At 40.5% G+C, this 13,713-nt stretch overlaps 1 protein-coding gene across 50 annotated transcripts in view; it reads left to right on the top strand.

Annotated features, from left to right (window-relative positions):
* The first annotated feature begins 2,232 nt into the window (after positions 1-2,232).
* SEC31A (SEC31 homolog A, COPII coat complex component) overlaps positions 2,233-13,713 on the top strand; it is a 72,561-nt gene continuing 61,080 nt past the window's right edge. For 15 of the 50 annotated variants that reach the window (XM_034958558.4, XM_057302052.2, XM_034958564.4 and 12 more), the window contains exons 1-3: positions 2,233-2,436; positions 11,622-11,704; positions 12,641-12,764. In XM_034958558.4, the coding sequence (XP_034814449.2) occupies positions 11,626-11,704; positions 12,641-12,764 (203 nt within the window). In that variant the 5' untranslated portion in view covers positions 2,233-2,436; positions 11,622-11,625. Of the gene's footprint in view, positions 2,779-11,621; positions 11,705-12,640; positions 12,765-13,713 lie in introns of all 50 variants that reach the window. The other 35 variants (XM_034958559.3, XM_034958565.3, XM_055111355.2 and 32 more) reach the window with 6 other exon arrangements.

A 13,713-nucleotide genomic window follows, 5' to 3' on the forward strand; every position in this document is an offset into this window, starting at 1 on the left:
TTACTGAGGTGTAAACATAGTACTGGCTGCTATGGAAAAAGTTACATAAACATTCATGTATCTTGTGATGATTGTTTTGTCTACAACTTCACTCTTTGCAGACATCAAGACTGTTGAAATGAGGGGAAGGGATCTGAATTCCCAAAAGAATGTCAAGTGGGCATGGAGGCTCATGCCTATAATCCTTGCACTTTGGGTGGCTAAAGCAGAAGGATCCCTGGAGGCCAGGAGTTCCAGACCAGTATGGGCAACAAAATGAATCCCTGTTTCTACAGAAAATAAAATAATTAACCAGGCATGGTGGTGTGTGCCTGTAGTCCTAGCTACTTGGGAGGCTGAGGTGGGAGGATCACTTGCGCCCTGGATGTTGAAGCTGCAGCGCGCTGTGATCATTGCCACCACACTCCAGCCTGGGCAACACAGCAAAAACCTGTCTCTAAAAAAACCTAGAATATCTTTGTGCTATGCAAATCCTAATTTGAAAAATTTGTCATTAAATTCTCTCCAAACATTCTTCTAGTGAGCAGTTCAGTTTTTATTTGATTCAGGATTAGGCTTGGATAGTAGTTAACTAAATTGGATTTAGTTTTGTGAACTAAAGAGTTTTTCTTTTTTTAGATACAGGCAGTCTTTGCACAGTTCCAATATGCATAAATATCAGTGACCACAGTTAAATAAAACCAGTCCAACAATGTGGTTAATAATTCCATTACCACAGTACTGAGAAAACTTGCATAAATTTTGCTGCTAGCTCTTTAGTCCACAAATCATTGTGCCCCCCCACCAAAAAAAGATGTGCATCATGATCAGTCGCCAGTTACATTACTTTGCTTTCAAAGTTTGTTGGTGATTTGTTACTGATCATCTGTTTAGTTCATGCACAGATAGCAGAGCACAAAGTGCATAGTACTGTTGCCTCCTTGACCCCAGAGATTAAACTTGTGACCATTTATAAAAATGGATAATCAAAAGAGGTAATTGGTCAACAAAGGACAGAGCAGCAAAGAAAAGTGATAATGCTGGAAGTGAAATTGGATGTGATTAGATTTGAAAGTGGTGACAGCAAAGCAAAGATAGGTTGAGACCCAGACCTGCATGAAGCTGTAATACAAGCCTATTGAAAAAGTCTGATAAATGTAAAAAGGTAAAGTTGCTTCAATGTCTTTCAGTTTTAATTGCACTAGGAACAGAAAGCTGCTTGCGGTTGAAATGGAGCATTTACTTGTTTGAATTGAAGACTACTCAAAAACAAATCCCAATCAGTTTGACTAGCATTCAGGCCAAAGTGATAACCTTAGTTACTGCGTTGAAAGAAAATGGTAATTAGAAGACTGAAAGAGAATATATTACTACCAGTAAAAGCTGGGTTCATTATTTCAGAAGTTGGCGTGAATTGATGTTAAGCTATCTTATGAAGCTGCAAGCTTCAGATGGAATGTTACAGAAGATGTAGCTGACTGTGGGAATGTTAACACTGCTGCTGTTCAAGGGGCAGGATCCTTCTGCTTTAGCTACCCAAAGTGCAAGAGTTGGCTTTGAATGCTAGATGTAATGAGAAAAGAACTTGTCTAGAAGTTAGGAGATCTGGGTTGAATCCAATTTCTGGTAATTTAGCAAGTGATTTTCCTTTGGCTTTACCTTGCTGTAAAATAATTCCTCCCTAAACTAAAAGTACACTTAGGCAACGCATCTAATTAGATTTGAGGTTGTGGAGAAACAGTGGCAGAAGGTGAGTGCTACCGGGTCTCAATATCATGGGATAGTAACAAGTATGAAACGGTACTAATTGGAATTAATATAACACCCCATCTATACCTCTTTGTCCACAATAGCCTTTGGGAATGCCCAGATTGTTTCACTTTGTATAAGTTCTCAAAACGCCAGAATGTGCAATCAAGTGGGTAATTTTAAGAACTCAGTCACAAATTACAATAAAGCCCTTGCAGCCCGATTTTCCACCTGGTTTGGCGCGGGCAGTGTCGCCAGGGGCTGCCGACGCCTCACAGGACTAGTGCTACGTGGCGTTCCTGCGGGCCACGGCGGTTATTCGGCCAGACAGGGACACCCTCTGCACTAGTCCTTTACCCACTAGTCCTGGCTACCCCATCCACATTCTGCGCGCCGCCCCTCAGAAAAGGGTTTCCACGATCGCCGGGGCGCGATGACCGCAGAGCGCCACCAACCCGCGGAGCCGTACCCCGCCTCCCAGGCTACCGCCGGTCCCGGAAGTGCCGTGGCGGGCTGTGCGTCGGGTGGGCGGGGAAAGATGTCGCTCCCGGAAGTGTTGGGCGCAGGGCGTGGCTGCGGCTGCGGCTGCCACGTTGGAACGGAACGTGGAGGTGGCCCTGGCCGGGGAGGAGGGGCGGCGGCGAATGCTGGGAGAGTCCGACGAGCGCTGCACTAACGCAGGATCCGGCTGCCGAAGGTCCTCGCCAGGTGCGTCCGCCCGTTGCTTTTTGACCTCTTCGCCGGTCCTTAAGCTTTGAGGTAGAGTAGCGCCCAGGCCAAAACTGGGACCGCAGCCTGGGTCTCCGCTGCCCCGCACCAGCCTGAGGCCCGGTCTCTGGTGACTGCGCGCCCCTAGTCTTGGTTTCGGGCCCGGCGGAACAACGCCTGGCATCTGGACTCCAGTGATCGCGCCCGTCCGCATTCGCCGACGTCTCCACTGCTGAGCAAAAGCCACCCGAGGCTGGCGACAATGTCTTGCCGGGGAGTCGTAGCCGGGCTGGTAACTGGAGTTTGAGATTAGGAGACTTTCAGACCCTTGTGCACAAAGAGGTGCGGTCCCTGAGGGTGAGGAAAGGAAAAAAAATCTCAGGATTACTTTGGCTTTGGTTAGGATTTTTTTGTTTGTGCTTGAACTATTGCCAGATTTAAAGGTTCATAGGTTTGAACTGACGTCTACTGTCATTTAACTAGGATTATTTTAAGGACGGTGGTAGGTAGCCAGGCGCAGCCTGTACTTTGAGGGCAGTCTCATTAAGTGTTACATGTTTTTGCTAATAAGTTGTTAAATTACGGGGCTGTTGTAAAATAAACCAAAATATTGCCTGGACTTGTGGGCATTATAAATTTTTTCTTGCGCTTAAGGAATTAATTTTACGTAGGGCTATTTGAAGTTGCAGTGATCTGATAGTCTGTGACAAATCCTTTCTCCTAACTTATTTTTTCTAACTATAGAAAACTGAAATTTGGTTGTCTTCGTGGGCAGTTATAACTGTATTTAATCGATAAGGGTGTGTTCTTGTTACAGCGTCCTGCGTTTTCTGTACCTCCGTTTATTCAAGAGTTGGCAAAAGCTTACTCTCCTTTTTTTTTTTTTTTTTTGAGACAGAGTCTCGCTCTGTCACCCAGGCTGGAGTGCAGTGGCGCGATCTCAGCTCACTGCAACCTCCGTCTCAGCCTCCTGAGTAGCTGGGATTACAGGCCCCCACCACCACACCTGTCTAATTTTTGTATTTTTAGTAGAGACGGGGTTTCACGCTGTTGGTCAGGCTGGTCTGGCACTCCTGACCTCAAGTGATCCGCCCGAGTTGGCCTCCCAAAGTGCTGGGGTTACAGGCATAAGCCACCACGCCCAGCCTACTCTCCTTTTTTAGTGGTTCTTCTGTGCTTCTTGTTTCTCACTATCCCTTAATTAACAGCTCAGGGAGAGGTTTGTAGACTCTTAAGAACTTTTGGATAATTCGTAGTGTTTTTGTAGTTTTGTAGTGATTTTATCTTAAATACGTCCGCGGTTATTTGTGAAATTTGAAATTTGAGGTGGATTTAGAATGATATTGCTTAATTTTATATAAGCAAATTCTTTATTGAAACTAGTAACAGGGGAATAGAAATAAATTTGTAAACTGTGAAGGGCAATGATTCAAAATTTTGGGGGGATTTCACTGTCTTACGGGAATCTAATGAAAGCATTGGAAGAATGCACATATACACACATGTAGGATTTTCTTTTTTTTTCTTTTACTTTTTTTTTTTTTTTTTTGAGACAGGGTCCCTCTTTGTTGCCCAGATTGGAGTGCAGTGGTGCAGTCATAGCTCACTATAACCTTGAACTTTTGGGCTCAAGAGATCCTCCCGCCTCAGCCTCAGAAGTAGCTAGGAATATGCACGTGGCGCACGCCCAACTAATCTTATTTTTTATAGAGATGGGGGTCTCACTGCGTTCCCCAGGCTGGACTCAAGCTCCTGCTTTCAAGTGACATGTAGGATTTTCTATATACATAATATTATGAAGTTTACAAGTTAAAAACTCCTGTAAGGGGATATTACTAGATTGATTTACGTTGATTACATTGTTGTTAGGAATGTCATTAGGTTAATTTCAGCTCAAAAAGTTTTATTATACTGAAGATTAGTATGACACCAATTGTTCAGTAACCAGTGCACAGTTGCTTTCTCCTTTGATTTGGTTTGGGTTGAGTGAAATGAACCTAGAACATTGAAAATACTAAATAAATCCTCTAAACAATTGTTTCTATCCATATTGAGATATTTTGCCTGCAGAAAATGGATTTTTACTGAAAGCAGTGCCAACTAGGGATTGTATACCTGGTTTGGGAATCCAAGTTACAACTCTATTACCTCTTTAACTTTTTACTTGCTTTCTGAGTTATGGATCAGCTCTGTATATAGCATTGCAAGGTTGGTATTTTTCAAAGAACAGTGCTGGTGGGTTTTAGTATTGCTTCACAAAATTTACACTTTGAAAATGAGCAGAAATAAAAAAGTTTCCACCTAATTGAATGCAATTATTGAGAGAAAGTTGCATGAAAAATAAAGAGTTCTAGTCTGGAATATAAATTTTCCTCAAGAAATTTTTTTTTTAATTTTTTTCTGAGGCAGAGCCTCGCTCTGTCACCCAGGCTGGAGTACATTGGTGCGATCTCGGCTCACTGCAAACTCCGTCTCCTGGGTTCAAGCGATTCTCCTCCCTCAGTCTCCCGAGTAGCGGGGACTACTGGCCGCGCCATCACGCGCAGCTAATTTTTGTATTTTTAGTAGAGACAGGGTTTCACCAGGTTAGCCAGGATGATCTGGATGTCTTGACCTCGTGATCCGCCCGCCTCGGCCTTCCAAAGTGCTGGGATTACAGGTGTGAGCCACTGCGCCTGGCCATGTGTGTGTGTGTGTGTGCGCGTGTGTGTGTATATATATATATATGCGTATATATATACGCATATATATATATATGTTTTGTGTGTGTGTGTGTTTTTTTTTTTTTTTGAGACGGAGTCTCGCTCTGTCTCCCAGGCTTACTGCAACCTCTGCCTCCCGGGTTCAAGCGATTCTTCTGCCTCGGCCTCCTGAGTAGCTGGGATTACAGGTACACACCACCACGCCCGGCTAATTTTTGTATTTTTTAGTAGAGATGGGGTTTCGCCATGTTGGCCAGGCTGGTCCCGAACTTCCGGCCTCAAGTGATCTGCCCACCTCGGCCTCCCAAAGTGCTGGGATTACAGGCATGAGCCACTGCGCCTGGCCAATAGATTTTTTTTGTTGTTGTTTGTTTGTTTGTTTGTTTTGAGACGGAGTCTTGCTCTGTCACCCAGGCTGGAGTGCAGTCGCGTGATCTCAGCTCACTGCAAGCTCCGCCTCCCGGGTTCACGCCATTCTCCTGCCTCAGCCTCCCGAGTAGCTGGGACTACAGGCGCCCGCCACTGCGCCCGGCTAATTTTTTGTATTTTTAGTAGAGACGGGGTTTCACCGTGGTCTCGATCTCCTGACCTCGTGATCCGCCCGCCTCGACCTCCCAAAGTGCTGGGATTACAGGCGTGAGCCACCGCGCCCGGCCTAATAGATGTATTTTTGAAGTTTCGTGGTGGTAGACGTTTTAAGTGGTGATGTTTGTAATAACTGTCATTTATGAGCATTTGTTTATATATGCCAGGCACTGCTCTAACCACTCTGAGTAATACCACTTATTTCTCACAACAACCCTGTAGTATAGATACTGTTCTCCTTATTTTAATGAGAGAGGAGCCAGGACATACATGGATAAAGCGACATGATTAAAGTCAGAGGTGGACATAGTGAAGCTGGAATTTAAACTGAGGGTGTCTGCCCTAGACCCCATGCTCTTAATTGCTGTGCTATAGATACTGTCTTGGAGATGGCATGTATGAACAAGCCCACACAATTTTCTTTCCTTTCTTTTCTTTTCTTTTTTCTTTTCTTTTCTTTTCTTTTATTTTCTCAGTGTTTTCTTAGAACATTGAGTACTAAGGCTAAGAAATAAACTTTAGTAAATGCTTTGAATTCACATTTAACTATTTTATGTTCTTATAAATGTGTCTCTTTCTTTTTCAGTCAGTGTTACACATTAACCAAGCATTAATGAATTAGGTAGTCCTTGTACTTAGGTCTTAGAAATACTATAATTGTATTCCATTTTTTTAATAATACAGCTATTTTGATTTCACTTTTAGAAATTATTCTGAAGGCATCTTATAACCTTTTCCCCCTTAACCATACTTTCTCCTTTTTTAAAAAGTAAATGATCCTTTAAAGAGTTAAGAATTTAAAAGTAAATGTTTTATCTGAAACTGGTCATTCTAGCTCATTAGTCTACTTGTTTTCCCCTAAATATAAACATTTAAAATAAATCAAAACTTTCTGTATATCTCCTTCTGTGCTAAGCAATTTTGAGTCTAAAAAGGGGTAAAAGTTTTGAAAAAAGACGTTATTTGTCTAGTTGGTGAGATAAGATAGCACATAAGGCAACTGGTTAAAAAAAGGTAATTGGAAAATATGTAAACAATATGTGCTAGTAGAATGTTACAAAATGTTTATTAAAATATAATGACGTTATTATAAAATGCTTAAATCATAGTATTGACAAATACAAACTTGTCGGGGAGTATTTAGATCAATGTGGATTGAATCATCAGGGCAGTTTTCATGGAGGAGCTGGAACTTGAATTTATTATTAAAGATTAGGTGAGACAGTTGGCAAAGAGGAAGAAGAGGAGATTCATGTAAGAAAATAAATGCCTTTTTTATATCTTAGAAAGTTGGAATTTTTCCCCCCAAATAACCCTGAAGTTTTCTTGTTTAATCTCATGATAGTGGTAATCTTTAAAAATAGCAAACCTATCAAAAGCACTAACCCATGTGCTGAGCACTTTTTTTGGCTCCCTATTATAAAACGTATGATCTCATTGGAACCTCACAGCATCCCATGAGGTTGTCACTCTTTTCCCTATTTTACGAATGTAGAAACTGGGGCTCAGGGAGGTTAAATAATGTGTCCAAAGTATCATAGCTAATAAGTAACAGAGCCAGTAGTTAAATTGAGGATTAACTCCAGAGACCATGCTTTTAACCATGTGATACATCCTGCCTCCTAATCTCACTTTGCTCTAACCTAACACAATTTCTAAAATGCATTTCTTCAGTTTCATCGTGCATGCTGGTTGCTTTGTTATTGTTTCTTCTAAATGTTAATATTTCCTCTATGATATAAAAATTGAATACCTGAACTTGTTGGAAGTAGGAAGAACTCTGGAGCTAAACTTGCAAGTTCCAATCTTGGCTCTGCCCCTTGCCCCCTTGCTAGCATGTACAGATTGTCTAACTTTCTGTGTCTTAATTTTTTCCTCTATAAAATCTCCTTCAAATATAAACAATTTGCAGGTACAAGACTCGGAGCATATGTTTAAGGCAATCTTAAGGAAAATGTTAGAGGATAAACTCTGGAGCTGAGTAAGGAAACTGGCAAAAATACTCTTGGAGAGCATTGAGTATGCATTTTAACTGCAGGACTGAGACTGGAACAAAAGTGAGAATGAGGAAGAAAGAATAAAATGTAAATGTTAAATGTCCAGTAATGTAGGGATTGGTTATACAACTAATAAAAAGAGAAGAGGAAAGAAATTGGAGGTAGAATAAGTTTGTGAATTGCCACATCTGTAATGGCTATGAGTCAAAGGACATCATTTAAAGCTGACAGATCAGTTAGTAGAAGTATAAGGAGTTCAAAGGTAAACACAGAAAGATAATACTATTGACTATAACCATGTTGTGTGGATGGGCAGTAAGATTATACAAGCTAATTTCATAAGTGCTCATAGTAGGGAGTTAATAGTTTCTGTGTAAAGAAATAGAGGATTAATGGTATTAAGTAAAATATTTAAAATGACAGTTAAAAAGATAGAATCAGAAACACATATTATAATGAAAATATACATCATCCTAATTATCAGAAAAATGGTAATTGCACAAAAAAGAAAACAGACAATGAAAGACTTTTTAAAAATTATTACCCAAAGATATTAAACCAAAGTAAAATATGGTAAAACTAAGACCAACCATGTCTGTCATGTCAATACATTTTAAATGTCCTTAGCTAACCTACTGTGAAAAGATTTTCAAATTGGATCACCAGTAAAATCTGTTGGTTTTTTGTTTGTTTTTTTGTTTGTAATGATGACAAAGTAGTTCTGAAGGGCAAAAGTATACATGTAAAGGCAAACAAGAGGTGGAATTCAGACCAAAAGTCATTATTTGAGACAAAGAAGGATATTCATAAAGCTAAAGTGTATATTTGACAGTGAATTTGAACATTATGGATATGCACCAAATAACTATTAAATAACAAAGTAATTTTCATAAAGCAAAAGTTTCAGGAGATACCATGAGAAATTGACATAAATATATTAGCAGTAAGAGACTTAATTCACTGTTTCGGTCCAAGGCAGATCAAGTGGACAAAAAAGTAAGGATATAGGAGATCTAAACAAATCAATAAAGAGGACTTAGTTAATATATATTGAGCTCTAGGCCCTGAAAACAGAGAGCACCCCTTCTTTCTAGGTCCCAAGAACAATTCACAAAAATTCACTATATAGGCTCTATTGAAAGGAAAGGAGGAATTATAGGCATAGGGGATTTTAGGACAAGGGAACTACTCTGTGTGATACTATAATGACAGTTACATGTTGTTATACATTTGTCAAAACCCATAGAATATACAACACCTAGAGTGAGCCCTCATATAAATTGTGGAGTTTCAGTGATAATGATGTGTTCATGTTAGTTTATGGATCGAAACAAATAGACCTTTATGATGTGCGATGTTGGTGGTGAGAAAGGTTATGTGGTTGGGAAATGTGTAGCAATTTTTTGTACTTTGTGGCTCAACTTTTCTAGGAATGTAAAACTCTAAAAGATAAAGCATATAGCTTTTTTAATTTTTAATCAAAATCCTATGAAAGGTGAAAAGAAATATTTTTTTTGAAAAAAGCAAAGTCAAAAGATAGTCTATCAACTTAATAGAAAAATTGTCGAATGATGGCCGGGCGCAGTGGCTCACCCCTGTAATCCCAGCACTTTGGGAGGCTGAGGAAGGTGGATCACCTGAGGTCAGGAGTTCAAGGCCAGCCTGGCCAACATGGTGAAACCCCGTCTCTACTAAAAATACAAAAAAATTAGCCTGATGTGGTGGTGTGTGCCTGTAATCCCAGCTACTTGGGAGGCTGAGACACCAGAATCGCTTGAACCCGGAGGCAGAGGTTGCAGTGAGCCGAGATCGCCCCACTGTGCTCCAGCCTGGGTGACAGAACGAAACTCCATCTCCAAAAAAAAAAAAAAAGAATAGAAAAGAAAAATGGTCAAATAATACATGACTAGACAGAAGAGATGACAGAAAAGGAAATATGTTTACCCATAGTCATACAAAAAAAGATGTTATACATCATTTATAGTATTACTATACAGAGCTAACATTTTTATTTTTCTCTTTTTTTTTTTTTGAGTCATGGTCTCACTCTGTCGCCCAGGCTGGATTGCAGTGGCGCAATCACGGCTCACTGCAGCCTCAACTTCCCGGGCTCAAACAATCCTTCCTCCTCAACCTCCCGAGTAGCTGGGACTACAGGCGTACACCACCATGCCCAGCTAATTTTTATATTTTTTCTAGAGATGGGATTTCACCATGTTGTCCAAGCTGGTCTTGAACTCCTGGGCTCAAGCAATCCGCTTGCTTCGGCTCCTAAAGTGCTGGGCTTACAGGCCTGAGCCACTGCACCTGGCCTTTCATTTTTTAGTGTTGGTATGATCTAAAAGTGTGACAGTATGCTCTGATAAGGCTGTAGGGCAATAAGTAATCGTATATTACTGTTGGTGGTATGAAAAGGCACAATTGCCATAGAGGACAACTTGGTAATATTCATCAAAATTAAAATTGCATTAACCTTTTAACTTAGCAATTTTACTTCTGGAAATTTATAGCTGTCCCTTTTTAATGAAATAACGTGCAGACGACCATTTATTTCAGCACTTTTTTGTAAAAATAGCTAAAAACAGCTTAGGTGTTTGTTGGTATTAGACTAGGTAATTATGGTACATCTTATAGTGCAGTACTATGCCATTTCAATATATTTATGTAAAAATAACAAAGATCTTTAAAAAGTACATAATACTATACCGTTGTAATTTTTCCATCAAAGTAACTTTTTTTTTGAGACCGAGTCTCGCTCTGTCGCCCAGGCTGGAGTGCAGTGGCATGATCTCGGCTCAATGTAACCTTCACCACCTGGGTTCAAGTGATTCTTCTGCTTCAGCCTCCCAAATAGCTGGGATTACAGGCATGCACCACCACACCTGGCTAATTTTCTTGTATTTTTAATAGAGACGGGGTTTTGCCATGTTGGCGAGGCTGGTCTCAAACTCCTGGCCTCAAGTGATCCAACTGCCTCGTCCTCCCAAAGTGCTGCGATTGCAAGCATGAGCCACCATGCCTGAATCCATCAAAGTAACTTTAATGACAGAAAATACGTAAACAAGTGGTATATGGGATTATACCTTGAAGTGACCAGTTTTCTAATAATTTCTACTTTATCTTTAAAATCTGTGGGCTTACTATATTCTCTCTAATATGTTGTAACTTTGAATTAATTTTTTAAACTGCTCTTATCATTGAGTAATCCTACTCCAGGAAGTTGCACCTTATTTATTTTTTGGCTGCTCTTACCCGTAATGTTTTGTCATCCATCCTAGTTGGATAAACACATGTGTAGCCAAGTTAATTCTTCAGGTACTACCTTATTATTTTTGTGGGCTATTTTTCTAGACTGATTCAACTGAAGAACTATAATCTGTAAACAGAATAGCCCAGTATTTGTCTCAAAATGGTTTCTCAAGTTTGTCTTTTTTTTTTTTGAGATAGAGTCTCGCTCTCTCGCCCAGGTTGGCATGCAGTGGTGCAATCTCGACTCACTGCAAGCTCTGTCTTCCGGGTCATGCCATTCTCCTGCCTCAGCCTCCCGAGTAGCTGGGACTACAGGTGCCCGCCACCACGCCTGGCTAATTTTTTGTATTTTTAGTAGAGATGGGGTCTCACCATGTTAGCCAGGATGGTCTCAATCTCCTGACCTCGTGATCCGCCCGCCTTGGCCTCCCAAAGTGCTGGGATTACAGGCATGAGCCACCCGGCCTCAAGTTTGTCTTCTTTCTAATGAATATATCCAACAAATGACACCTAAACCGATTTGATTTATTTGCAGTTGGGCATTACTAATGTTGTAGTGGTTTGTTCAGTATGTTTCTATTTAAAATATCTGTGTTCTATGTTAGACATTCAAGTCATTCAAGGCTGTTTCTGTATAAAATATTCCCTTTAGCAGGATGAAGTTAAAGGAAGTAGATCGTACAGCCATGCAGGCATGGAGCCCTGCCCAGAATCACCCCATTTACCTAGCAACAGGTAAGTTCAAAGGAGAGAAGATAGTATGAGTTACCTAATTTCTTCTCTTCTGCACCTAGCTTATTCAGTTTAAGCTTTATCTTCTCTGGAAAGCCCCTCTCTCCCTGGCAAGTTACCGACATTCTATCAGCCAAGTTTAGTGTTCTTCCTCTGTGTTCCCATAGCATTTTGATCATGATGTGTTACATCTAAAATATTTTCCTTCACAGGAATTGTATTTTATCTTTATTCCTCCAGTATTAAGCACAATAGATGGCATGTAAAAAAAACAGTTAATATCAGTTTGAATGAATGAAGAGCAATTTTGATGTTAGCATTTTTATATAAAAAGAAATAGTTATATCATATATGTCTATAAGCAGATATAGTAAATCACGGGACTTTTTTTTTTTTTGAGACGGAGTCTTGCTCTTTCGCCCAGCCTGGAATGCAGTGGCGCGATCTCTGCTCACTGCAAGCTCCACCTCCCTGGTTCCTTCCATTCTCCTGCCTCAGCCTCCCAAGTAGCTGGGACTACAGGCGTCCGCCACCATGCCTGGCTAATTTTTTGTAGTTTTAGTAGAGATGGGATTTCACCGTGTTAGCCAGGATGGTCTTGATCTCCTGACCTCATGATCCACCCACCTCGGCCTCCCAAAGTGCTGGGATTACAGGCATGAGCCACCGTGCCCAGCCCCGATCATGGGACCATTTTTACAGAGATTTTTAAATATATACAGGCTTAAAAAATTATTTACACTACCCACTGTTATAAACATCCTCTCCTAGCCCTGTGCCAGAATCTCATTGCTATAGTAATTTAAGCATCTGCTCAATGGCATATGTGCAGCATTCATGAGCAAGAGAATGGAAAACATGCTTTTAACTTCTGTTTTGTATGGTTTCTCTGATCTTTTATTTTTGTGTGTATAGTTACCATAAATATATTTTCTATAGGAACATCTGCTCAGCAATTGGATGCAACATTTAGTACGAATGCTTCCCTTGAGATATTTGAATTAGACCTCTCTGATCCATCCTTGGATATGAAATCTTGTGCCACATTCTCCTCTTCTCACAGGTATGAGGTTCAGCTTTAAATTCATGTGATTATTTAATTATATATTGTTCTTGATTCCTAATTTGTCTATAATTATGCCATTATTAGAAACTACAAGGAATACCATCAAGAACATGAAATATTTTGTGAAAAAGCATGTGAGTGAATTTTTATGGAAGTAAAAGTAGTGTTTATGTGTTCTGTTGACTTTTTTTTTTCTTTTTTTTTTTTTGAGACAGAATCTCACTTCATAGCTCAGGCTGGAGTGCAGTGGCACGATCTCGGCTCACTGCAACCTCCACCTTCCAGGCTCAAGCAATTCTTGTGCCTCAGCCTCCCGAGTAGCTGGGATTACAGGTGCACACCACCTTGCCCAGCTAATTTTGTGTCTTTAGTAGCGACAGGGTTTTGCCATGTTGGCCAGGCTGGTCTTGAACTCTTGACCTCAAGGAATCCACCCACCTTAGCCTCCCAAAGTGCTGAGATTATAGGCATGAGGAACCACGCTTGGCCAGTATGTTCTGTTGGCTTTTTTATTGCTGTTATATGTAAGGTAGGAAGGAGAGGCTGTAGTTTCTAGCATTTTTTTCTGTTTTTTTGGTGTGTGTGTGTGGTTTTTTTTTTTTTTTTTTTGAGATGGAGTTTCGCTCTTGTTGCCCAGGCTGGAGTGCAATGGCGCAATCTCGGCTCACCACAACCTCTGCCTCCTAGGTTCTAGCAATTCTCCTGCCTCAGCCTCCCGAGTAGCTGGGATTACAGGCATGTGCCACCATGCCTGGCTAATTTTGTATAGAGTTCTTTTTTCTATCTCCTTTATTGTGCCTGTTTACAAAAAGGTAGATGTGACTAGAAAAGGAGTAGTCATCATAAATATTAATAGTGATTATCTCTGAATGGTAGCTTATTTTTATTTTCTTCTGTTACGATATTTAGAAATATATCTCACAGTTTTGTTGACACGATTTCTAAT

This window comes from Pan paniscus, chromosome 3, assembly GCF_029289425.2.
Source record: "Pan paniscus chromosome 3, NHGRI_mPanPan1-v2.0_pri, whole genome shotgun sequence".
NCBI classification, from domain to species: Eukaryota; Metazoa; Chordata; class Mammalia; order Primates; family Hominidae; genus Pan; species Pan paniscus.